The sequence below is a fragment of the Suricata suricatta genome, chromosome 9 (genome assembly GCF_006229205.1).
Source record: "Suricata suricatta isolate VVHF042 chromosome 9, meerkat_22Aug2017_6uvM2_HiC, whole genome shotgun sequence".
In the NCBI taxonomy this organism is placed as follows: domain Eukaryota; kingdom Metazoa; phylum Chordata; class Mammalia; order Carnivora; family Herpestidae; genus Suricata; species Suricata suricatta.
The window spans coordinates 33,117,590-33,145,561 of record NC_043708.1 but is presented as its reverse complement, the minus strand read 5'-3'; the positions used below and the strand labels follow the sequence as shown (position 1 = coordinate 33,145,561).

Sequence of the window (27,972 nt, the reverse complement as noted above, 5' to 3'; positions counted from 1 at the left end):
GGTAAATCCCTAGCAGGGCTATTGCTGGGTCATAGGGGAGTTCTATGGATAGTTTTTTGAGGAACCTCCACACTGTTTTCCAGAGCGGCTGCACCAGTACGTTCCCACCAACAGTGTAGGAGGGTGCCCGTCTCTCTACACCCTCGCCAGCATCTATAGTCTCTTGATTTGTTCATTTTAGCCACTCTAACTGGCATAAGATGTGGTTTTGATTTGTATTCCTTGATGATGAATGATGTTGAGCATCGTTTCATGTGCCTGTAGGCCATCTGGATGTCCTCTTTGGAGAAGTGTCTGTCTATGTCTTCTGCCCATTTCAGCACAGGATTATTTGTTTTTCGGGTGTGGAGTTTGGTGAGTTCCTTGAGGAGAAAGTAGGAAACAATCTCCTTGATCTCAACCACAGCTATTTCCTACTCAACACATCCCCAAAGGCAAGGGAAATAAAAGCAAAAATGAACTATTGGGATCTCATTGAGATAAAAAACTTCTGCACTGTAAAGGAAACAATCAAGAAAACTAATAGACAACCAATGGAATGGGAAAAGATAGTTGTAAATGACATATCAGATAAAGGGCTAGTATCCAAAATCTACAAGAAGTCTTATACATGATTCGTTGGATATACATATGAGTATTTAATATTCTTTTGAGTATTTGTTAATGGTATTGTGTTTTCAACTTAACAATTCATGTTGTCATGGCTAGTATATAGAAATAAGATGGACTCTTGTATATTATCTTATATCCCAACATCTTGATGAACTCATTTATCAGTTCTAGGGTTATTTTGTGGATTTCTATTTTGACAGTCATATCATCGACAATAAGGGACAGTTTACTTCCTTCTTTCCAATCTGTGTTTCTTTTATTTCCTTTTACTGCCTTATTACACTGGCTAAATCTTCCATTATTTCAAATTAAGAGTGAAGACCACCAACATCTTTGTTTTGTTCTTGACCTCCAAGGGAAAGCATACAGACTTTTTCCCATTAAGAATGGTGTTAGCTAAAGATTGTTTATAAATGCTGTATATCAAGTTGAGTAATTTTCCTTTATTGCTTTTTTATTTTGGGGAATTTTTATGTAGAGGGGTATTGAATGTTGAACATCATTTTTTCTACTTCAATTGTGTGATATTGTGATTGTACTTATTTAGTCTGTTTATATGTTGGATTACATTGGTTGTTTCTCAAATGTTGAGCCAGCCCTGTATCCCTGGAATGAACCCCATTTGGTCATGGTGTAGAATTATATTTTTATGTTGCTGAATTCTGTTTGCCAACGTTTTCTTAAGAGTCTTTTTTTTTTTAATTTATTTATTTATTTTGAGAGAGAGAGAGAGAGCAGGGGAAGGGCAGAAAGAGAGAATCCCAAAGAAGCTACACACTGTCAGTACAGAACCCGACATTGAGCTTGAACTCATGAACTGCAAGATCATGATCTGAGCTGAAATCAAGAGCTGATGCTTAACCAACCGAGCCACCCAGGCACTCCTTGTTAAGGACATTTTGAGTTCTATATTCACATGGAAAATAATATGTCTATGGAATTTTGTTTTTGTTTTTGATGTTTGGTACTTTGTTTGGTTTCTGTTTCGGGATAATAGTAGCTTCATAAAATCAATTTGGAAGTATTCCCTTCTCTTACTTTTTGAATAACATGGTGTAGAATTGATGTTAATTCTTCTTTAGATGTTTGGTGGGAATTTCCAGTGAAGCCATCTAAGCCTGGAGATTTCGTTTTTGGGTAGTTTTTAAATTACAGATTTTATTTCCTTAATATTTTTAGGGCTATTCAAATTATCTATTTCATATTGGGTTATTTGTGGTAATCTGTGTTTTTTGAGAATTGGTTCATTTCATGTTGACAAACAACTCCTTTAGAGTTTTTTTGGTAATATTCCATTATTACTGTTTTGATTTCTGCAGGGTCTGTAGTGATAAATATCTGATGTTGGTAATTAGTCTCTTCTTTCTTTATTCATTTGTCAGTCTTGTTAGAAGTTTGTGATTTGGATGTTTTTTTCTCAGACCCAGCTCTTTAAGGCAGGTGTGCTGGTGACAAATTTTCTTCATTTTTTTTGACCTGAGAATCTCTTAATTTCTCCTTCTTCCTTGAAGGATATTTTCACTGGATATAACATGTGAGTTTATAGTTCTTTTATTTGATCACTTGAAAAAGTGCTTCTTTCTGTCCTAACTGATTCTGATGAGAAAAATGCTGTTATTTGACTTGTTTTTCCCTTGATGGTAAGGTGTAGTTTCTCTCTCACTGTTTCCAAGATTTTTTCTTTTTTTTTTAGTTTTCAGAAGTTTGAATATGATTATTTTGTCTTGGTATAGATTTAATTAAATTTGTCCTTTCTGAGGTTTTCTCAGCTTCTTGAAACTGTATGTTTGTAGGTTTTTTGCCAAATTTGGGAAGTTTTCAAGCCATTTCAAATACCTTTTTCAGCCATGTGTTCTTTTTCTTCTCCTTTGAGATTCAGATGATAGGAAAGTTAGTTTTTTATTATTGTCTCATAGGTCCTTGAGGCCTTGTTTATTTTTTTCAGTCTGTTCTTTGGTTTTAAAATTTTTTGTCAGATAATTCTAACATCTTGTTGTTGGCTACCATTTTGGTGTTGGAACCTGTCAGGTTTTTTTTTTTTTCCCCCATTCACTTTGAGATCTTCCTGGTTCTTGTAATGACACTTAACTTTTTATTGAAACCTGGACATTTTGGGTAGTATGGTATGAACTGTGAATCTTATTTAAACTTTCTCTTCTAACTGGCTTGTTTAGACCCTGCTTAGGCAGGTAAAGGGGGTAGGCACTGCCTCTTTACTGCCTGGTTGGGATAGAAGCCAAGTTCTCAATTTGGCCTTTTTTTGGATACTTGAAGTGGGGCCTCCAGGGTACTGCTGGGTGGGTATGATATTTCTGGTTTCCCATTGAGTCTTAATTGATTTCACATCATCTAGGGTTGGTAGAAGAACCCTAATGGGCAGGGAAGCTATTTGGGAGTTTTCCCAGTAACTTGAGCTTTGATATGGCCTTTGGCCAGATATAAAAAGGAATAGAGAAGACCATAAGTCAGCACCTTCTATGCAAAATCAGAGGTATATGTTATACAAATGCACATACCAGAAATTATAGTATCAACTAGCTTTCTATATTGCATGGTATTTCTAACGTGTTCCTTTAAACTAGGGTTCAATAAAGTTTTTTTTCATAAAAGGCCAGGTAGTATATATTCTAGGTTTTGCAGTCTGAGAGGCAAAAGTGAGGATATGATATATATACTGATATAATAAGAAAGACAACAGATTTCCAAAATTTTTAAATTTACGATATCCAAATATAATAATAATGAGTGCAATATTGTCATACGTATTTACTAATTTGAAGAATGGAATTGGGGATAATTAGAGTTTATAGTTCCCTGTCATTAATATTTATCAAAAATGTTCATCTATTAATGTTGCTTTGTGTAAGTATTTTTATCTTCACAAATGTCTCTTCAAACAGGCAGGTATTGGCAAACACTGAATTAATTTATGAATATATGATTTTATTTATTTATTTTTTAAATGTTTCTTTTGAGAGAGAGAGAGAGAGAGAGAGAGAGTGAGTTAGTGTGAGCGTGTGTGTGTGAGTGGGGTGGGGGCAGAGAGAATGGGAGGAAGAGATTTGCAGGCAGGCTCTCCATTGTCAGCAAAGAGCCTGATGCAGGGGATGCAGGGCTTGATCCCTGGAACTGAACTGTGAGATCATGATCCAAGTCAGAATCAAACATTGGATGTTCAACCAACTGAGCTACCCAGGTGCCTCATGACTGTATGATTTTAATTGAGCACATTAACTATTTGGAATGTACTTTTAGGCATCTATTAGGATTTTTTTTTTTTTTACTACATTGCAGAATAATCACTTTCAATGAAAGATAAGGTGGAAGTTCCTCAGTTGAAGAGTTAAATGGATTTTGAAATATATAATATTTCTTTACACTTGTGTCACATTCAAAAAACTGTTAAAACTGTAGTTTGAACTCCGAACACATATCTGTTGCAAATATTTTGGGAAAGGAGATTTTGCTTCTTATTTAAATTTTTGTGGGAATGGGACTGTTTGGACAGCACACAGAGTTTCATAAGACAGCTTAAAATTATTTAATTTTTTTAATGTTTGTTTATTTTTGAGAGAGAGAGCACAAGCAGGGTAGGGGAAGGGAGAGAGGGAGACACAGAATCTGAAACAGACTCCACTCTCTGAGTTGTCAGCACAGACTCTGACTTGGGCTCGAACCCACAAACTGTGAGATCATGCCCTGAACAAACTGAGCCACCCAGGTGCCCCAAAATCATTTAAAATTAAGCAATGATAGTTGTGAAATGATTATAGTATAATATGTTTTGCAAAAAAAGCATTGTTTTGGCTTATAATTTTGGGTTGACTACTTTAAGAAAATTATCAAAATCAATCACTGTTGTTTATATTAGTTTGTTGTTTATTTACCTCATTCAATTTGCTTGGTAGTCGTACTTTATGCATAGTTTACTTCTTTTTTTTTTTTTAAGAATTCAGGGAGTTTTTAGCAGGTAGGTAATTATAGGACTTAGGTATGTAAGAATATTTAAAGTAGTGTCTGAGGACAGATAATTCATTATAGTAAAATGTGTTTTGAAATGAATCTGCTTAAAATGAGGATCAAAGTTCAGTGTAAAATATGGATTGGAATCCTAATATTCATATAGGATTAAAGGAATTATGAGTAGCTGATAAAATCTTGAAAAAGAAAAATCAAAGTTGAGGAATTCACAGTTCCCAATACTACAAAGCTCCAGTAATCAGAACAGTGTGATATTAGCATAAGAGTAGACATATAGATCAAGGAAATAGAATTTACTCCAGAAATAAGCCCATATTTGTATAGGTAATTGCTTTTTCAGAAGAGAGCCAAGATCATTCAATGAGGAAAGAACCGCCTCTTCAACAAATGGTGGTGGAACAACTAGATTAACACTTGTTTGTAAAAGAAAGAAGTGAGACTCTTACTCTCACATGATGTACAAATATTCGCCCAAAACAGATAAAAGACCTAAAGAGTTAAAACTATAAAATAGTTAACAAGAAAGCATAGAGGAAGTTCCTCAAGACCTTGGATTTGGTAATGGTTTCTTAAATATGATACCAAATAAAAAAGAGACAAATTGAAATTCATCAAAATTAAAAACTTTTTGTACATTAAAGGATACTATCTAGAGGATATAATGACAACCCACAAAATAGGATAAAAAACATGCAAATCATTATGGCTGATGTGGGTATAGTATCCAGAAAATATAAATACATTATAATTCAACAACAGAGGGATCAACCACCCACTTAAAAAGTATACCAAGGGGTTGAATAGACATTTCTCCAAAGAAGATATACAAATAGCCATTAGCACATGAAAAGATGCTCAACACCATTTATCATTAGGAAAATATAATCAAAACCTATAATGAGATGATACTTTACACCGTAATATTATGACTAAAATAAAAAGACATTAATGACTGTGGATGTGGTGAAATGGGACCCTCTTACCTTGCTGGTAAAATGTAAAATAGTGCAACTGCTTTGGAAAACAATTTTGCAATTTCTCAAAAAATTAAATATGGGATTATCATAGGATCAGCAATTCAGTTTCTTGATATATACCCCCCAGAATTGAAAACAAGTACTCAAGTAAGTACTTGTACATACATGCTCATTCAGCACTATTCACAGTAGCCAAAAAGTGGAAACAGCCCAAATGGCCAAAAAGATGATTGGATAGACGAAAGTGGTATGTATTTACATCCAATGGAATATTTTCTAGCCATTCAGAGGAATAAAGTAATGCAACATGCTACAGAGTGGATGAAGCTTGAAAATATTCTAAGTGAAAGAATCCAGACACAAAAAAATCACATATCAATCCTATGCTTCCATTTATATGAAATATCCAGAATAATTTAATTCACAGAGATAGAAAGCAGATTGGTGGTTGCCAGGGATTAGTGGAAGTGAGTAATAGGAACTTGCTGCTTAATGGGTAAAAGGTTTCTCTTAGGATGATAAAAATGGTTTTGGAAATAGAGGTAGTAGTTGCACAACATTGTGAATGTACTAAATATCACTGAGTGGTACACTTAAAATGGTTAATTTTGAATAATATAAATAAAATGGTTACTTTTGTATAATGTGAATTTCACCTTAATAACTAAAACATTAAACTTATCTTGAAAAATGTGACTAAGAATTATGAAATCAGTCTAATTTTTCTTATATCAACTATTAATTACATATGTTTAGAATAGAGTAAATAAGTAAATACTGAATTTTGGTGGTATTTTAAAATCATAGCATATTGACATTTTCCTACTAAGCATTTGATTTTTACTTTATGATCACAGAAGAGGACATTTTTTAGAAAAATATGTGGTGTTTTCAAGAACCATATCTTAACTTTGTGAGATTCAAGTATTTATTTTTGGAAACACATCAATATCTTTATCTTATTCTCTGAATGTAAACTATTGTTGAATTTGTTTAATCTAACTCTGATTAATTGGAATCTCTAGATAGTGTAAACTTATATTTTATTTTAATTTTCCATTGTTTTCACAGGACCATTTCTTTGAGATTTTCACTTGAGTATTTTGAAACTATGGAATGAATGAGTTTTAAATTGGATCTGTTTTTACTGTCAACTTAGCAATTTTCAAGTGGTGCCTTATTTTCATGTTCTTAAACATGGACAATACGATAAGTTAAGTACTGAATTCCTACCATGCTATATTTTAAACAAGAATTTTTGAGGATTGAAATACTTTTGTTACAGGAAAATTCTTCCTGACCAGAACAAAATAGAATATAAATGTAATCCTAAAAGAAAGAAATGGCTAGATCTTTCACACTATAGCTTCTAGTAATCAGATGGAATAATCCAGAATAGTAGGAGTGAGAAAATATATTATAAAGATTTCATGAAACATCATAATAATTATACATAACACTTGTTATAAGTGGGAAAATGAACATGAAGTGCTCAGCACATAATGTCAAGTATTACTTTGATTATTAATCAGAAAAAATGATGAATGTATAAAAAATAATGTTTGTAATTAGCCAAGAATTTTGCTAAGATCCATTCTATAAATATTTCTAAGTATATACTGAGTTTGACTGCTGATTCTTGCTGACTGTAGGCAAACCTGATTTTCATTTATAAAATACTGATGAGTAGAACTAATACTCTTTTGAGGTGTGTGTATGTATATGTGTTTTAGCCTCTATAAAAATTTCTTCAGTAAATTTCTTTTCAAACATAAGTAGAGCTCTTAAGCTTAAAGTAGAAATGGATGTTATTGATCTGAGACACCTCCACAGAACCCATGAGATATGAAGCATGGTTAACTAACCACTTAACTAGATGATCCATAATGTTTCATTCTACTTTAAAAGCTGTAATTCTTTAATAATGCTTTGAGTTGGAATTTATTGTCTCGTAATGAATTATAGTTGTATAACTTTTAGGTGTTTTGAAGTTATGAAAATGCAGGAGAATCCAGAATATGTGAGTGATTGTTGAGAAGTATGGTCTCTATATGGTATAGTGGTTCAGAGTAGAACTCTTGAGTTGTAGCATCTAGATTTCCCCAATACTGCTATTTATTAGCCATATGATCCTTAGCAAGATGTTTAATTTCCCCTTGCTTCAGTAGCTTTATCTGTAAAATGGTAACACAGATAGGCTTATCACTGGATGACAAAGAAAATTGAGATAATAAATATGAAATCTTTAAGGTATAATGAATATAAACTATTATTTTGATTATAGAGCCAAAAGATGAACATTTTCAGGAAAAAGTGCATATGATTGGATAGGAACTCTCTGCTAACAGTCCATTTTACAAATATATCTTTTTTTAAAAAAAATGTTTATTTTGAGAGAGAGCAAGAGCTAGAAAGAGTGTAAGTAGGGGAGAGGCAGACACAGAGAAAGACAGAGAATCCCAAGCAGAATCTGCACTAACAGCACATAGCCCAGTGCAGAGCTAGAACTCACGAACTGTGAGATCATGACCTGAGCCAAAATCAGAGTTGATTTTCCACATACCCCAGTTTTTACAAGTATTTCTAATTTTTCTTTGTGTCCTTCCAAGTTAATTATTGCATCAGTTTAAAACAAATTGAAGTTCAAGTTTATAATTTTCTTGTTAATATCATAAAGTTTGACTATGTTTCTATTATAATTTCTTCCATTTTATCTGATATCTGTGATGATATGTTGAAAACATTTTATTAGTCAGTGGAATGAAGAGCATAGTAGTTCCTGTAGTCATCATGTACTGTGGGGGAAAAAGAGTGAAATATGGTGCCCCAAAATGATTGATTTTAATGTGTTTACATGCAAAAATTGTGTTCATTTTCTTCTTAAAAAGTGCTATGCTCTTATTTATAATTAAAAAACAAAATTTGTTGTGTTGGTAAAAAAAACTTTAAATATGATATACATTGTTAGGCACCTAAAGTTTTAGAATATTTGTTAACAGACTACTTTAGGTTTCTTGCTCTGTTTTTAACTTAAAGTTTGGATGGGACATGAATTTTTAGAAAAGTGTCTTTAGCAAAACTCATTTCACAGATAGCTGACTAGCAAGTCTTTAAAGGAGCAAAGGTTTATTCCGTTTTAATTAAGCCTCCAAAACTTTCAGGCTTTTGAAGTTTATAACTAAGCCATCATATTTGCCAAATTAGGCAAGAAACTATGAGAACAAATTTTATGATATATTATGGCTTCAATTTTAGTTCAGCTCAGGAAACCAACTTTCTTTACAGTGTGCTAACATTTAATTTTTTTCTTTTATGACTATTCAGGAAATAGTGTATTCATAAAGAGCATTTTTATTAACATTATGAAAAGCAGAAAATTTGTCTTAAATCAACAGGTTGAGATCAGTGCTAAATATGGAATGAAAACTGTATATTAAAATCATTCTACTCATGGGGAAAAAAAGTGAAGACTATCTTTTTGGATTTAATAAAAAAAATCCAAAGTGTTTTCCACTTCAAATGTTTTTAGTTTTTTATTTTTATTTTTTTAATGAGAGATAAATAAAAGATGATAAGAAAATCTTATTATTTTTGAGAGACAGAGAGAGACAGCATGAGCAGGGTAGGGTCAGAGAGAGAGGGTGATCTAGAATATGAAGCAGGTTCCAGGCTCTGAGCTAGCTGTCAGCACAGAGCCCAACACAGGGCTTGAATCCATGAACCACGAGATCATGACCTGAGCCGAAGCCGGATGCTTAACTGACTGAGCCACCCAGGCGCCCCTCAAATGTTTTTAAAGCATCATTGTTTATATGTATTATCAGTAAATTCATAGAGTGATCCAGGTTTATAATTTTCAAGATCTTATTAAAAAAAAGAGAATATAAAATATAAATAAAATACTAGGTAATGGATCTTTGAAAGGAATAAGTTGAATATCATTATTCTTGATCCTTATGTAGGTTAGAAATGACTAAGTTACATATAATAAAGTTGTTAAATTGAAATAGAAAATAATTACTTAATATTTATGCTACAAATACAAAAATATTATATAAGTAAAGTTTTATTTTGCCCTTAATTTGGAAATGGATATTTTATCAAGGTATATACTTTTAGATTTCTAGTTTTCTCTCAACATATTAATTATATCTTTCCATTGTCTTATGTATTCTATAGTTTATGTTAAATACTCAGCTGTACATTTTATTGTTTTTTCCTTTGAAAGTGATGTGTCCTTTTTCTCCTCCCAGCTGTTTTTAAGATTTACTTATCATCTTTTATTATCAGCAGTTTGACTGCTGGGTGTTGTGTTATTTCACTTTTTTCAGTGTGGGGTTTGCTATTCTTCCTGAGTCAGTGAATTATTGTATCAGTTTTGTAATAGTCTCAGCTGTTTTCTGAAAATATTGCCTTTGCCCCATTCTCTCAACCAAAGCTGGAGTCATAGTCTCAACTACAATTACAATGGGCTGTTTGATTCCCACATATTTCTTTTACCCTGGTCTTTTCACTCCCCACCCCAACCCCCCTTTGCATCAGTTTGGATATTTTCTACTGATCTTTTCATGTTCACAAATCCTGTTTTCTGTGTTGAGTCAGCTGTAAAACTCACCCACTGATTGCTTAATTTCAGATATTGTACTTCCCAATTCCAAAATTACTATTTGATTCATTTTTATAGATTTTAATTCTTTGCTGAAATTTTCCTATGTTAATCAAGTATGAATGTTTTTCTATATATTCAACTTCTGTTAAATAAGTTTTTTGAAAGTTAAGTTTTCTTGAAGTCCTTATCTTCTGATTTTGTATCATCTGTGGGTCTGTATATCTATCTATACATACATACATATGTATATATATACACATATAATTTTTTCTTTTCGTTGTCACATTTTATAATTTTTGTTATATACCAAATACCATTTATTATAGGATCATAGAAATTAATGTAAATGTTATTTAGTGTGAAGTGCAAATCACTTTAACTCAACTTCAAATTGAACTGGGTCAAGTGCAAACTTTAGATATATACTTGGTCTACCTCTGTTTTTAAATGTCTTTAAGGGCAAAACCTGTTTTGTTGCAGATATTTCTGATGTGACTTTGTAACTTAGGTACTGTGAAATTACAAACAGTTTTACTTTATCTTGTGAGTTCTGTCCCTTTTTACCACCCCCCTACACCTCCCACCTTGCTTTTGGTTGATAGCAAACTTTTTTTTAGGGGAGATCTGAAGTTCTACACTGAACGTGGTAGGTTCCACCTACCATAGTGTGACTTTAACTCCTAATCACCACAATACTATAGAAAACATTATTTGCCCTCTGGCCCATTCTTTCCTCCTCAGTCCAAATCATCTTGTGTAGTGCTGGCCCTCAGCAAATCTTCCAGCAGAAAACTGTCTATGTTTTAGAGTTCCAATGGATTTTAGTCTGTCATGCCAGCCTATGAACCATCAAGAACTATGCTAGTTTCTCTTTACCCTAGTAGTGTCCCTCTTTCTGACTTTTAGGTTGTACGTGGCAAATCCTCCTAGAAATGAAAACAATTAGGAAGCATGACTTACCTAAGAAGATATATCACTTCTCTCCTCGTTTACCTGTATTATCTCAAATTGTTGTCTAATAAAGGTATAACTTGGAGGGACAACTTAACTTTTTTTTTTCTAGATGTTGTGGAAGCAGTGATTTGCCACTATGTGCTGGTAATTTAGTCTTATAAAAGTAAGAACAAAATTTAGACCTATGTGTTTAGTCTTTTATGTGTTGTATTTTTTTTGTTATTTTAATGTTTAAATTTTATTTAAACCCAGGTTAGTTAACATACAGTGTTATAATGATTTCTGGAGTAGAATTCATTGATTCATTACTTACATAGAACACCCAGTGCTCATCCCAACAAATGCCTTCCTTAATGCCCATCACCCATTTAGCCCATTCCCCCACCCAGCACCTCACCAGCAACCTTAGCTTGTTACCTGTATTTAAGAGTTTCTTTCGGTTTGCCTTCCTCTCTGTTTTTATCTTACTTTTTACTTCCCTTCTCCTATGTTCATCTGTTTTGTTTCTTAAATTGTGGACTTCAGGATTTCACATATGAGTGAAATCATATTTTATCTTTCTCTGACTTACTTCACTTAACATAATACACTCTAGTTCATCCATATTGCAAATGGCAAAATTTCATTCTTATTTGACTGCTGAGTAATATTTCATTGTTTATATATACCACACCATCACTCATCACACATCTTTTTTTTAATGTTTTATTTATTTTTGAGAGAGAGAGCATGCACGCACATGAGCAGGGGAGGGTCAAAGAGAGAGGAAGACACAGAATCCAAAGACAGGCTCCAGGCTCTGTGCTAGCTGTCAGCACAGAGCCCAAAGCGGGCCTCGAACCCACAAACCACGAGATCATGACCTAAGCCGAAGCTGGATGCTCAACCAACTGAGCCACCCAGGAATCCCTTATCACACATCTTTATCCATTTGTCAGCTAATGGACATTCAGGTTCTTTCCATAACTTGGCTATTGTTGATAGTGCTCCTATAAACATTGGGGTGCATGTGCCCCTTTGAATCAGCACTTTTGTATTCTTCGGATAAATACCTAGTAGTGTAATTGCTGGGTTATAAGGTAGTTCTATTTTTAATTCTTTTTAGGAACCTCCATACTATTTTCCAGAGTGGCTGTGTCTATATATGTTATATTTATATAAAATTTATATGCTTAGATTATTGGTTTGTTATTGAATATTAATATTTGGTGCTAAATCACCTAGGACCCAGAAATTGATCAACATTACTGTTTGGAAAAATGCTATCCAGAGAGCCAGTTTTAATTTAAAATTCTACTTTGTCAGTAGAAATTGAAATAAAATGTAAACAAAAATTAATTTTCTTTTTCCCTCCTTCTTTCCTGTTTAGTGAGTGATAGTTGCTTCAGGAATCTCGCAGAAGATCGCAGTGGGATAAATCTCAAAGACCTTGTACAGGATCCTTCTTTGTGAGTATTTGCTTTTCAGTACTAAGCATAACTTCATGGTTGGTGTGACTTTTTTCAAAAGAGTTGTAACTAAGAATAATTTAAGGTTGAGTAATTTTTCTTTTCTTTCTTTCTTTTTTTTTTTTTTTTTTTTTTTTTTTGGTTAAAGTTTATTTCTTTTGAGAATCAGAGAGGGCATGTTCAAAGTGGGGAAGGGACAGAGAAAGGGAGAGAGAGAATTCCAAGCAATTTCTGCACTGACAGATCGATGTGGGGCTCAGTCTCACAAATTGTGAGATTTTGACCTGAGCTGAAATCAAGAGTCAGATGCTCTTTACCAACTGAGCCACCTAGGCACTCCAACTTTTTCTTTTTTAACAATTTGAGTTACATGTAGTGAAGTATATCCAATAATTTCAGTAGAAGTAAAGATATAGAGTGGTTTCTTTTAGAAATAGATAGTAGAAGAAGACATAGCATTATGATTAACAATTGACTTTCAAGGAGTCTTTATTAACAGTTGATCATATCTTGCCAGTGTGGCAGCAGGGAAGATGATGCATAATATATTTGCTGGAGAAGGTGCAATTGAATTTGCTCACATTAATTTTAAGTTTTTAATGATTTACAATACTTGTAAGAACAGTTATATACAAATATTTATAAATAATATTTTGAATATATTTATATTTACATTGGAAAGCTTTATAAGGAAATAACTTTTGAAGACTATTATAGGTTTTAATTTTTAATGTTTCTTACTAGTGTCTCCTTTAATGAATTAACTTTCTAAAAATTTTGTTTTACTATAAATTATGCATCCTATCTTCTGAATGAACAACCTAGATGATCTTACCTTTTGGTAAGATCACCTTTTATTTAAAAAAAAAAATCAAGACTAGTTAAGCCTTGGGGAGTAGAGAAAAAAAATTGAGTGCTGGTGGATGCTTTTTTAATAATATGTATAATGCATTTAGTAAACTATATTGTAACAGGAAATCATTCACATCATATGTAATCTATACTCTCACAAGTTTTACTAGAAATTCATTGAGTATTTTGTGATGAATGAAACACAAACGTGTTGAATATGAAGGATCTTGATCTCTAATGATTTTCCAGTTACTTAAAAATATATAGTCATATGACACAGAATCTTGAAAATGACTGAATCTCGAGTTTATAATGTAGTGATTTTACAAATGAGTTTCCATACTCAAGTCTCTCAATTTTTTCTTTTTAATCTGTTTCTCTTTTCCTCAAAAGAAAATAGTATTCTTTGTCCATGATTTTTATTCCAGTGAAGACTGACAGTTGTCCTTTAAGTCTATAAATATTTAATCAAGAGTTCTATTTTCCTGGGATGTCTGGGTGGCTCAGTCAGTTGGGCATCTGGCTTTGTCTCAGGTCATGATCTCGCAGTCATGCTGACAGCTAGCTCAAGGCCTGGAGTCTGTCTTCAAATTCTGTGTCTCCCCCTCTCTCTGACCCTCCCCTGCTCATGCTGTCTCTCTCTCTCTCAAAAATAAATAAAACATTAAAAAAAACTAAAAAGAGTTCTATTTTCCTTATGGATATGGGAGGAGACTTTATAATTTTTTGAAAGATTTCAGCCATATGAATGAAGAACATAAATTATTCCATTATTGTACTATTTGTAAGGCATATTTTTGGTCACAGTAGTATTATTTATCTGTGTAATATAGTCTTTGTGGAAAAAATGTGTTCATAGACTTTAATAATATAAAAGCCATGGAGAATTATACTTGAATAATTGATTAATACAATAAGTTATAGTGTTTTGAGAGAATCTGATAGTTCTTCCCAGAGTATAGAATGGTATTCATCATGCACTGAATTTTAAATTCAATCTTAGTATTCTTAGAAAACTTTATCTCAGATCACTACTGTATGGGTTGAAATGAATTATCCTAAGTCTCTGTTTTTAAATAGCATATATCTTAATTTAGCATCATTCTTTTAACTTGGCATTTGTCTCTTAGTATTAGTCTTGAATTTAAGAATTTAGTGAGAATTTGTTTTTGCTTTTGCCACATGGGTTTGGAAAGAACTTTTTATGAAGAATTGTCAAAATGTACTATTAGTGACTCCAATTCATATTTTATGGATATATTTGTTCCTTAGCAAAATTGTTTAAGGGAGGAAATGTCCTATTTAGAAAAATAATGTATATGTTTTCAGTTGTTATGATGGAAAATATCTGAGTTATCATTATATAGCAATATTTACTTAGTAGATACCTTATGGGTAAGGATTTTTCTTTTTCTGAAAGCCATTTACCTCTCTTCTGTCCTAAAATCCTGGCAAAAATCTTTACATTTGTTTATTGATTCATGCACACTACATAGTTACATAGGAGTTGAATTATTTATGTTGCAATATGGAGTTGAAAATGTGTTGGAAATAATGTTTTTACATTAAAAAAACCTTCATTTGCATGTAATGTCATCTCTCTGGCATAGATTACAAGAAGCAGTATAAATTTTTTATACTGTAAATAGCCTGCCTCCCCCACTTATAAAAGTCAATTTGATGAGTACTCCACCCTAGTGTAAAGTTTGTTAAAATGCATACATGTTATTTTAATAAATACTTCAAAAAATATTACAGTAAGATGTGTGTATTTAGTGAATGCTTTATGTGTTTACCTATTTGGTAGATTTGTATTATGACTTACCCACTTGAGCTGCTGATGCTGAAAGTAGGTGACGTGTAAAGAACAATTAAGTCTTCTAATCACTAAGACTGTTTGAAAGGAAGACAGAATAAAGAAAGAAGGAAAAACTAAGCTGAAGAGAACCCAGGGTGTCTGGTCAGTATTGACATTTGGAGCAGTATGTAGTTTGTTGTAATTAGATAAATGAGCAGGTATGGAATTTCTTTTGACAGAGTACAAAAGTCAAATGTGTATATGTGTGTGTGTCTATAAATGGAGGAATGAAGTTCTAAGGGTTTACTGCTCCAGAGGAGAATGAAAAGGCAGAACAAGAAGTGACTAAACCACACTTCTAAATCTGTGTCAGGGTAATAGAATAATGTGATAGGTCCTCTGTAATTTATCTAGAGTGTGTATATTACACTCCCTAAGATTGTATAGTAAAACTAATTATTGGGCTTGAATGAACTGAGTGAGCTATAATATAAGAACATGGTGGAGAGATACTAGGGAGAAAAAGATGAGGAGTTTGTGAATCCCTAAGAAAGACTTTCTGGGCTTGTTACTAACTTCGGATCTGTTTTAATAATTAGAGCAGAATGTGACTTGTGGGAAAATTGAAGTAAAGGGGATAGATACTTGAGAAGCGCTCTTTTTGGTAGTTATTCTGAGAATATTTGTTTCTATCACAATCCTGCAGGTGTTAAGTATAAGACCAACTAGAGGAACTTGACATTCATTTCTGAAGAATGTGTTTAAGGATTTGTTTGAAGTAGTAATTTTCATGCATGTTGAATTTTGAAATAAACAATTTAACTGTTTTAATAACTCATCTTATATTTAGGGTTATAAGTGTTTTAAGATTGATTTCTTTCCTCTGTGTGTATAATTTGTTTAGTTGTGTTATAAGACCTCTTGTTTTAGTTGTGGTCTCTCAATGGCACATTGAAAAGCATTATCAAATTTAACTGATGTTTCAACACATTAGAAACATATCCAATGTGATACATACTTTTCATAATACAAGAAGTTATTCTTAGCATGATATAATTAATTTTTGTTCTCTTTAAGTGGAAGGAGGCATGCTATTTACAGTATAAAAAATTTATACTGCTTCTTGTATTCTATGCCAGAGAGATGACATTACATGCAAATGAAGCACTGTATATAATGTTCTTTAAGTTAAGTTATATTTAGTTGTGTTCTTTATAGAGGTAATTCTCAAAATTACTTTTAAATCTCTATTATACTTAATAGTATGTGCTGAAGATGAAAGATAAAACATATTACCATATTTATACTTTAGATTTCCTATTGCTTACTAATAATCTATTTAACACAAATAATTATTTGAACTTAGATTCATTTAAAGAAATTGTTAAATCTGCTTAAGAATCAAAAGAGGAAAAATAACTTAAGAATGGAAAGAGCTAACAATTGAACATCTGTTTGTATATTTCATTGTGTTGGTGGTGATTATGTTTATGGATATGGTGGGCATGTGTTTTTTTTAATTTGAAGAAGCTTTTAAAAATTTAGGATCATTCTATGTGTGTGTTATGTAAAGTAGTTATAGGAACAGTTGTTTAATTCATAGCAGAATTAGCCATCTCTTGACATGAGAAAGACAATTCATAATGCAGGATACTAGTAGTTTTCTTTATATTTAAATAGGGAAAGTTTATATTCTTTGAGAATTTTGCACAACATGACAAATATATTAGTCTTTGGGGTTTTAATTTTCTTTATGGTACTCAGGGTATATTTTCAATTGTTTCAGTAATATCAAGATTTTGAAAAAAGATATTATAATTTATAACCTCTTATTAATAAAAAAGAATGATTCAATAAAATAGATCTTAATTCTGAATTTTGGATAAATTATTTTATGGATGAATAAATATGTTTTCTTGTCAATGTTCTTGACTGTTTCTTTTAATTGTCATGGATAAACATAATATTTACCATCTCAACCAATTTTAAATGTAAAGTTTAGTAATGTTAAATATATACACACTGTTATACAACCCACCCTAGAAGGTTTTCATCCTTCTGAACTGCAAGTCTGTACTACCATTAAACCACAACTCCCAATCCCTCCAGCTCCCAGTCTCTGGCAACTCATGTTGTACTTTCTGTTCCTATGATTTTGATCATTGTAGAAATCTCATATTAGTGGAATCATGCAGTATTTGTCTTTTTGTGACTGGCTTATTTCACGTAGCATAATAATCCCAAGGGAATTCTTCCATGTTGTAGCATGGGTCACAGTTTCTTTCCTTTTTAGAGAAGAATAATATCCCATTGGATATATGTACACCACATTTTGTTTATGTACATTAGCGAACACAGGGTTGCTTCTATCTTTTGTTTATTGTATATAATACTTCTGTGAACATAGATACGCACATGTCTCTTTAAGATCCTGCTTTTGGTTGTATACCCAGGATCAGAGTTGCAGTATCATATGGTAATTCTGTGTTTGTTTTTTGAAGAACTGCCATACCGTTTTTTCCATAGTGACCACACCATTTTATATTCCCACCAACAATGCACAAGGGGTCCAATTTGTCTGCTTCCTCACCATCACGCATTGTTTTTTGTTTGTTCTGGTTTTTGTTGTTGTTGATAGTATAATCCTAATGGGTGTGAAGTGATATATTCTTGGTATTTTTAATTGAACTTCACTTCTTTACATTTTGTCTTTTTAATGATTGCGATGCAACTCATCCAGAGTAAAGAAAAATGTTTGTTGTGATCCTTTGGTATATTCTGTAACAAACCGTATAAAGCTATGTTGCTTATTTTCTTTCATTATTATGAAGATTATAAAATGTAAATATGTCCATAGTAACTTTGTAACAATAGCATTTTAATCAACTCATTTCCCTTATTTTGTATTGTATCATTTGCTTTGTATTACTGCAATTCCTGTTATGCCTCATCTGTAAAAGATTGCTTTTATGTAAAAAAAAAAATTACTTTTTAGTTAAATGATACCAGATTGGAAAAGCAGCATATGAATTAAAAAATAATAACAGTGTGCTAGTCGAAAGGTATTTTAATATTATAGATGATATAATGTGCTTATTCATAGATAAAATTGAACAAAATAGTTGTATCTGATTATAAATTCCTTAGACATGAAAGTTTTATTTACCTTAATGCACTTCTTTGCAAACCTTACCACTTTGGGTGAGAACTTCTGTTCATGGTTCTGAAACAGAATCTTATCCCCCTGAGTATATTTGACTCCACACTACAGTCTGATTGAGTGATATTTTGGTCCTTTGGATCATGGCATTAAATGTGAAGGAAAGGCAGGGTTGCCGTCTGGAAAGCAATCATATCTAAATATAGCCTTTACTTATCTGCTGTTTTTAAGACAGGTTGCTATGGTGAACTGAATTTCTTAAAAATGCCAGTCAGCAGAGGATAAACAGTAGTTTTTGAAGTGGTTATTTTCCACTGAGCTGTACATTTACATGCTGCATGTTCAGGTAGATGAATTTAGTTAATGTTTTTTATGGTCTATTTGTTGAATTTCAGTTTTAGAGCGTCTTTGAGACCTTTAATGTTTATTAAACAAAATGCAACAATTTTTGTATTGTTATCCTTTGTTTCTCTGAAGATATATTCATTTGATATGAAAATGCATTTTTTTAAAATAATAGTTTATTGTCGAATTGGTTTCCGTGTAACACCCAGTGCTTCTCCCCCACAAGTGCCCTCCTCCATGACCATCACTTCCCTTCCCCTCTCCATCTCCCCTTTCAGCCCTCAGTTCGTTTTCAGTATTCAATAGCCTCTCATGATTTGTGTCCCTCTCTCTCTTAAACTCTCTTTCCCTAAAATGCATTATTAATGGCAACACTTTAAACATTATTGATCATTTATTTTGCTCTTCTTCTAACAGTTCTGATAAATCTAAGACAGCTACCAAAGTTTTCCTTGTAATATTATCTCTAAATGTAACTTTTTGTTATTTTTAATCAGGTCTTCTTTTGAGTTATCTATTTATTGGTCTGTAAACTGGGCACTGGAACCAGCTTAATTTAGGCTGGTACTATAGTATTATAGTACTATGTTCTATGTCAGAACTGCAAATCTTTGGATTTTACTTTGCTTTTAGAAGACTTTCCCTCATTTCTATCCTTCCATACGTTCCTGAGAATGTATATTTTTTTGTGGATTTGTTTTAGAATTTAATCAAAAAGCACTAGTAGATACTTGTATTAAGTTCTTCAGAATTAGGTTTAACAGACATTGTTTTAGTAGTCAAGGACCATATGATTGAAGACGGACAATATCTGAGTTGAACTGACCACCTGAGGCATATAGATGATCAGTATAGTATTAGAGTTTTAAAGTGAAATAATGTATCATTTTATTTTTTTATAGTACAGAAACCCGAGTCAAATTAGCTTAAAAAGCAAAATGGGATTTGATTGGCTTGTGTAACTAAGATATACTTCTCATAGAATCTTGAAAGCCTATCAACCAGATCAGGTATGGAAACCCCAAAGAATAGATTGAGGGAGTTTATGCAAATGAATTTGTTTTTTACCCTCTGTCATCATCTCTTCTGGTCTTTCTTGGCTTTAGTCTCACTTATGGCAGTCAGACTTCCTCCTTAAAACCAAGAAGATGGCTGCTACTCTTAATTTCCTTTCTTCTAGTCCCATGCTCTCTCTTTACTTCCAGCTCTGAAATGTAAAATCTGATGGAGGAGTTCTGATCTTATTTCTCTGGTTAATTTGATCATGTGACATTAGCCAGTCACTATGACAATCCACCTTGGTTGATCAGTCATAGGACAGATACCTGTGGCTGGAATGATATGATACCCCAGTTAAATGAGAGGGTAGGTAGTCTCAGAAAGAGAGGAGGTAAACTAAGAGAGATCTACTGTATTGATTTTCAGTTGTTAATTTAAAGAAGAATATACATTGTCAAAAATTATTAATTCTTTAAAACAGAACATTTGTTTGCCTGCAAAAAGTATCTCCACTAGATATTGGTAGTAAATTTGCAGTATTTTTAAAGGATATAGTTCAATTAATAATAGTTCTATATTTGCTGATATTATTAACTATATCACACATACAAATATGAAAAGACTCAGATAAATTTATTACTTTAGTTACAACTGGCAAGACAGCATGTGGAATAGTAACAGGTTGTTTCTGTTTTTTCATACTTTCTTCTTTTTTAAACAGAAGAATTTCACCACCATAACCCAAAAAGGAAAAGAGTGAAAGATTCTCATTTACCATTCCATTATAATGTCTTATCTGAGAAGTGTCATTATGGAGGCATATTAAAGTTTACTGGAACACTGATGAAGTATTTACTAGAGAGGTGATCCTTGAAATAAGGCATTTGTTCAAAAAGAAAAAGTGAAGGAAAGAAGGAAGGTAGGAAGGTGGAGAGGCAGGAAGAGACTAGGGGACTCAGAAGGGAGGAAGGAAAGTAAAAGAAGGCAGAGAGAGAAAGGGGAAAGATTGACTACGAGAAATAATGGTAACTCTGAGTATGTTATCCTGTTTAGAAATGCAGTTTGGGTGAAGTGAATGAGAGTCTAGAAGGTTAAAACTAATGATTAAAACAAAGTTTTGATATTCATGTATTTATCCAGGACACATTGACACATCTGACAATAATGGTCAGAGTGAACAAATGCATGATTGCACCTTCTACTTATATTACTTTTATATTACTGTGTGATAAATTACCACAAACTTACTGGCTTAAAAAAACACAACAACACACATTTATTATCTCACAGTACCAGGAGTCAGGATTTTGAGCACAGTTTAACTGGATCCTTTCCTTAGGGTTTCCTAAGATTGTAATCTAGATTGTATTGTATTGTATTTTCATTTGGAGGCTTGACTGGGAAAGAATTGCTCCAAACTAATTCAGGTTGTTGAAAGAATTCATATTCTTGTTTTGCATGACTGAATGCTCTGCCCTTTTCTAGGTGTTGACTAGTTTCCATCCACAGCTCCTATCATCTTTGACAAATATGATGCCTAATCATAATAGTAATATAGTATCACCTAACCAGTTCTTTTGGTTAGAAGGAAGTCCCAGGTTCCACCCATACTTGGGGAGGGAATTACACAAAAGTCTGAATACCAGGAGATAGAATCATAGGAGATCAGCTTAGGGTCTCTTGGCTACACTACTTTGAAATTTTCTTTCCTACATGGAGTCATATTCAATAAGTTATGTTAATGTAGAGATATAAAAACTAAACCTCAGCTGATATTTGATTTATCTCAACTCATAAAACTGCATAGGGATAGGCCACCTGACAACCAGACAGTGTCCTCTTTCCACTTCCAGCTTTAGTTTTGATTTTCTTGGGTTTTTTAGCACTTAAAATTTTTTTCTCTGTTTCAATGAGATAAAATTGACATATAGTCTGTGTAATTTTAAGGTGTGTAGCACAATAACTTGACATTTGATTTTAATTTGTGTTCTAAGTTTATAAAAAAATATGACTACATCTTGGTACTGAAATTAAAATGTTTGAAAATACTTTTTTCTGCCTGGTCTGTAGGTATATACTTTTTGACCATTTAATTGTCTTCTCACAGTTAAGTTTTCTATCATCTGTCTGTCTTTTTCTCCTCAATTTTGGTTTGAAGGAGGAGTAACAGAACTTTTGTTTCTCTTGGTTTTGGCTTATGTTGGCATCTGAAGAGTGAGACAATAGAGACTAAAAGTGAGACTGAGAGTGAGATTTAACACCTACAAAAGAAAAGCCTCAGTGGAAAAGTGGCAGTTGAGTCCATTCTATGACCTCTTCTGTGAGTTTTTCAGTGGGAGATTGCTGGCTGTGGGATGAGAAGACAATCAAATAGGCAGGTAAAGAAGCTTGCTAATAAAAAGTCTGCATAAGTATGCTTTCCTAATGGGCTTCTTAAGAAACACTTGCTTATGACTCAGCCAAAATTAGGAAGAAAATGACAAAAGGAAAGTTAGAAGATATCAGTTGTTTCTTTTCTAGATATTTTGAGATTATTCTTGGAGAGATTACAGAGAATTAAATTACCTCTACCCAGCTGGGAAATTTTCCCTACTACTAGACTTGGGGCGGCAATTTCAAGGAGACCAGCCCTTGCGGCTTTTTCTAGTCTGGCTTAAACAGCATAGTAAATTATAAGTACTCTAATATTTTTTGCCCTTTGAAAGAAATTAAATGAAAGTTTAGAGAAAGTCTAATATTTTATTTTATTATTATTTTTAGATTTTTAAAATATTTTTTTAATGTTTTATTTTACATTTGGGACAGGAAAGAGCAGAGGAGGGGCAGAGAGTAGGAACCTGGAAGACACAGAATCCAAAGCAGGCTGCAGGCCCTGAGCTGTCAGCACGGAGCCCGACCGGGGGCTAGAACCCACGAACCGTGAGATCATGACCTGAGCCGAAATCCTATGCTTAACCAACTGAGCCACCCAGGAGCCCTTATTTTTAGATTTTTTAAAGTTTATTTATTTTGAGAGAAAGAGAGACAGGATGCGTGCGGGGAGGGGCAGAGAGAGAGGGAGCGAGAAAATCCCAAGCCTGCTCTGGGCTGGCAGCACAGAGCCCTATGTGGGGCTTGAATGCACTAAACTGTGAGATCATGACCTGAGCTGAACCCAGGAGTTGGAACCTTAATCGATTCAGCTACCCAGGGGCCTCGAAAGTCTAATTTTTTTAATGTAGGTAACCCATTTTAGAGGGAACCCTGGTTGAGCTGATTGCACCTGGTATTTTTTTCTCCTTGGCACTCTTTATGATCTTCTATGTGCTGCTTCTATGTGTTATCTAAGCACCTATTGTAGCCTTTACACTATATTACTAATATCTGTGTGTTGTCTGTATTTCTCAATGGATCATAACTTTTAAAGGCAGACACTATGTTCCTGTTTAATGCTGTATCACTACCATCTACCATAGTGTTTTAATAAACATCAGGCCTACTAGAAATCTTCCATAAGTAGATAAATGAAAGACTGAATATATGAGTGGTTTAGTCATGAAATGAAAGAATGTGTAATGGATAGAATAAGAGATTCAGTGTATAGTGAATATATATTGTCAAAACCTGCATTTTCCCCCCACTCTATAAGAAGTTCTGATTCTAACATTCAGCCCTTTCTTGGGGTTCAACACAAAAATTACTCTCTAGTAATGGGAAAGCTATATTTAAATTTTGATAAACACTGGTTCCCTCTACACCTCAGCGTCTTTGTCAGTGAGTATGAGATAGAGACCTAACTCCAGGAGCAAAAAGAAATGAAGACCTCACTAATTCCCATGGTTTTGATTTATAAGTGCTTGATACTCAGAATAATGAGAACAGATATAGCCAAGAACACTACCATATTTTCCTGATAAAAGGAAGGAAGACCCTTGAAAATATTTCCAAAGTTGAATATATTTCTGAACAGTTCACTTTTATAAAACCTTTCATAGCATAATTTTGGTAGAGGGAAAAAATATTTTGAGTAATTTAGTCCTAAATTACCTTGTTTTATAAAAAACAATAATTTAAAAAGTAAACTAAGAAGGTGGTAGATTCCTTTCTCCTTGTCAAGTTCTGTCTTTTCTCTTCCTTTCCTATGAATAACTAAGATCATGTTTAATGGAATTCCATTTTCTCTTTTTACTTCCAGGATAATTCTGTAAAAGACAATGGCTTGGGAGAGTGTCAGATATTGCTAAAAAGATGTAGTCCAAAACTCAGTTGTGTATCCTGGGGTAAAGTATATTCCCCAAAGGGTAAAGTTAAGTAATTTATATATATTATTTATAATATTTTACTTTAGTAATTTATTTAGTTATTTCATTGACTGTAAGTAGTCAAGGTAACTGAGGTAACTGGATTTGAGAAAGCCGCCCAGAATAAGCTGTAGTGTAAGTTTAATGGCAAGAACAGAATGTAGTGTTTAAAAAAAATCTTTTTTAGTGTTTGTTTATTTTTGAAGTGGGGGGAAGAGAGAGAGAGGATGAGAGAGGGAGAATTAGCAGGGGAGGGACAGAGAGGTAGGGAGACACAGGATCCAAACAGGCACTAGTCTCTAAGCTGTCAGCACAGAGCCCCCCTGGTTACAGTGTTTTAGATTTGACCTGGCTGTCACTGAGGAGATCAGACTTGCTGAAATTATATTTGTTATACTTCTTCTAATTCTTTGTGAGTATACTTTAACTTTCTTGGCGGGGTGGGGGGCAAGGTAGGTAGGAAGCCTAATTAGATATATGACTTCCCTTTCTTAGGGATCTTTTTAATTTTTGAAGAGCTTATACTTCACTGAAGGTGTGAATCACATACCATACAAGTCATCCATTTAAATTATAACTTTAGTGGGTTTTTTTAGTAAATTCGAGTTGTGCAGTCATTATCACTATCAAATTTTGAATATTTTCATCTCTTCAGAAACCACTTCCCCTTCTCCCTTTCTTAGCTGTTAATCTACTTTTCTCTGTATAGTTGCCTATTTGGGATATTTTACATGAATGAATAAATATGTTCTTTGTGACTGGCTTCTTTTACTAAGCATAGTATTTTTAAAGTTCATCTACCTTATAGCATATATCAATACTTTATTATTTTTATTGCTGAGTAATATTCCATTGTATGGATATATCATATATTGTTTATCCATTTATCAGTTAATAGGCTTTGGGATTTTCCCACTTTTTACTTTTATGAATAATACTGTTATAAAGTTTCATGTGAAATTTTTGTTTGAAAGTATGTATCTTTTCTTTTTGATATATAGAAAGGAATGGAATTGCTAGTTCATATGGTAACTTCATGTTTAACATTGTAAGGAAGTGCTAAAATGTTTCCTGAAGTGGTTGGCTTCCTTAATCCCTCAATTTTTTAAAAGTGGCAAAATATATATAAACATAACATCTTCATCTTAATACTCAAGTGTACAGTAAAGTATTAAGGACACTCATATTTTCGTCAATTAACCATCTATCTCCAGCTTTCTCCATCTGTCTCAAAATTTCCATTCTTTATAGGTCAAGTTACATTCCACGGTATGCATATACCACATTCATTGATTCATCTGTCAATGGACCCTTGGGTTATTTCCACATTTTAACTATTATGAATAATGCTATTATGAACATTCGTATACAAATATCTCTTCAAAATCTTGGTTTTATTTCTTTTGTATTTATAACCAGAAGTAAAAATGGATAATGTTTGGTAATTCTATTTTTAAAGTTTTGAGGAACTCCCATACTATTTTCCACAGTGGCTATATCATTTAAAATTTGCACAAATAGAGCATATGGGTTCCGGTTTCTTCACATTCTCTACACACTTGTTACTTTCCTTTTTTCTTTTTTAATTGTTGCCATCCTAATGGATGTGAGGTGGTATCTCATTAATTTGTCTTGCATTTCCCTAATGATAGTGATGTTGAACACCTTTTCATGTGCTTCTTGGTCTTTTGTATATCTTCTTTGGACAAAAGTCTGTTCAAGTCCTTTGCCCATTTTTGAATTGGGGGGTTTATTTGTTGGTGAGTTTTAGGTATTTTCTGTATATTCTGGATATTAATCCCCTATTAGATATATGATTTACAAATGTTTTCTTCCATTCTGTGTGGCCTTTAAATTCTGTTGACATCGTCTTTTGATACAGAGTTGTTTAAAAATTTTTAATGATGACTGATTTGTCTTTTTTTCTTCTTTTGTGGCCCATATCTTTGGGGTCATATCCAAGAAATAGTTTATAAAGCCAGTGTCATGAAACCTTTGCCTTGTATTTCCTTCTAAGAATTTTATAGGTTTAGGTTTTACATTTAGGCCTTAGCTCCATTTTTTTGGTTCATATTTGTTTAAGATATAAGGTTAGAACCCAGCTCATTTTTTGCACATGAACATTCAGTTATCCAATAGTATAACATTGTAATTCCTTTAGTAATTTTCACTATATTTTAAAAACATTTTCTTAGTGGTTTTTCTAGAGCTTATAGAAAATATCTTATTAGATTCTATTTCATATTTGTAATAATTTCAGTGAGGGTGGAAATATTCCTATGTAGCTCTATTTCCTCCCTTATTTTTACAGTTATTACACATACTTCCTCTACATATGTTTTACCATCCCAACAGTATAGGTGACCTTTGAGCAATATGAGGGTTAGGGATTCTGAACCCCTGGGCAGTCAAAAATCCACTTTGGTCAAAAACTTGACTATAGTCTGTTGCTGACCAGAAGCCTTACTGACAACTTAGTCAATGCATATTTTGTATGTTGTATGTATTAGATACCATATTCTTACAATAAAGTAACGCAGGGAAAAGGAAATAAGAAAATCATAAGGAAAATATATTTACAGTACTATAAAACACCTGCTTATAAGTGGAACCATACAGTTCAAATGCATATTGTTTAAGGGTTGAGTATGCAGACATTGTTATAAATATTAGGTTATATAATTTTATCTCTTTCCAAGAAAGAGAAGAAAATACATGTGTGTATAATGATGTTTATTGTATTAATACTTTTATTTGCCATTTTTTATTCTATTTATTCTTGGGGATTCAAGTTACCACCTATCATTTCCTAACTCAGTACAGCTTTCTTCTTGCTTAGCCTTTTGCACTGTTTTGTCAATTATATTTTGTTTCTAGGTGTTTTAGGGACAACAGTGTAACTATCCGTATACTATTTTATGCAATTGCTTTAAAATTTTTTTTAATGTTTATTCATTTTTTGAGAGACACAGAGCACAAGTGGGTGAGGGGCAGAGAGAGAGAGAGAGTAAGAGAAAGAGAGAGAGAGAGAGGGAGACAGAATCTGAAGCAGGCTCCAAGTTCTGAGCTGTAAGCACAGATCCCGAGGTAGGGGCTCGAACTCATGAACTGCAAGATCATGACCTGAGCCCAAGTCAGACACTTGACTGGCTTAGCCACCCAGGTACCCCACAATCGCTTTTAAATCAGTTAAGAAAAGACAGAGGAATAAGCAGTTAATGCTGTTTTTTTAAATAATTGCCTACCTAATAACCTTTGCTCCTCATTTTATGTGTACGTGTGTGTTTATGTGTGTATTTTGATTACTATCTGGTGTCATTTGCTTTCATCCCTGAAAGCTTTTTAGTATTTCGTGTGGAGGGTTTAGCTAGAAATAAATTCTGCCAATTTTTCCTTATCTGTGAATGTTTTTATTTGCCTTCAATTAAAAAGTCACTGGACAGAGATCTTGTTTGACAGGTTGTTTTTTCTTTCTGTAGTCTGAATATATGATCCATCTTTACTATGAGATGGTAAAGATCATCTTTACTTGATGAGCAAGCCAGTTTTTCTCGATTTCCATTGTATGTGATGACTCAGCTTTCTCTGATTACTTTCAATTAGAATTTCACATTTTTGATGTGTCCACTTGTGGATCTCTTTAAGTTTATCTTAATTAGAGTTGGTTGAGGTTCTTAGATTAGAGACTAATGTTTTACATTAAATTTTGGAAGTTTTCAACCATTTTTTCTGGAAATATTTTTCTGCTCCTTTCACTTTTTTTCTAGTAGTTCCATTACACACATGTTGGTGTTTTTTTAGTGGTGTCCCATATTTTTCTTCTCCCTGTTCTATGGTTTACATAATTTACATCTCCAAATTTCCCAGTTCTTTTGCTGTCACTTTATATTTAATATTTCATTCCTGTAGTGAATTTCATGTCAATTTATGTCCTTCACATATTATTATAATTTCTAT

At 32.9% G+C, this 27,972-nt stretch overlaps 1 protein-coding gene across 7 annotated transcripts in view; it reads left to right on the top strand.

Annotated features, from left to right (window-relative positions):
- The window catches only part of GPHN (gephyrin), a 608,842-nt gene that overhangs the window by 148,465 nt on the left and 432,405 nt on the right, over positions 1-27,972 (top strand). For all 7 annotated transcript variants that reach the window (XM_029951674.1, XM_029951675.1, XM_029951680.1 and 4 more), the window contains exon 2: positions 12,503-12,581. In XM_029951674.1, coding sequence (XP_029807534.1) covers positions 12,503-12,581 — 79 coding nt within the window. The remainder of the gene's footprint in view (positions 1-12,502; positions 12,582-27,972) is intronic.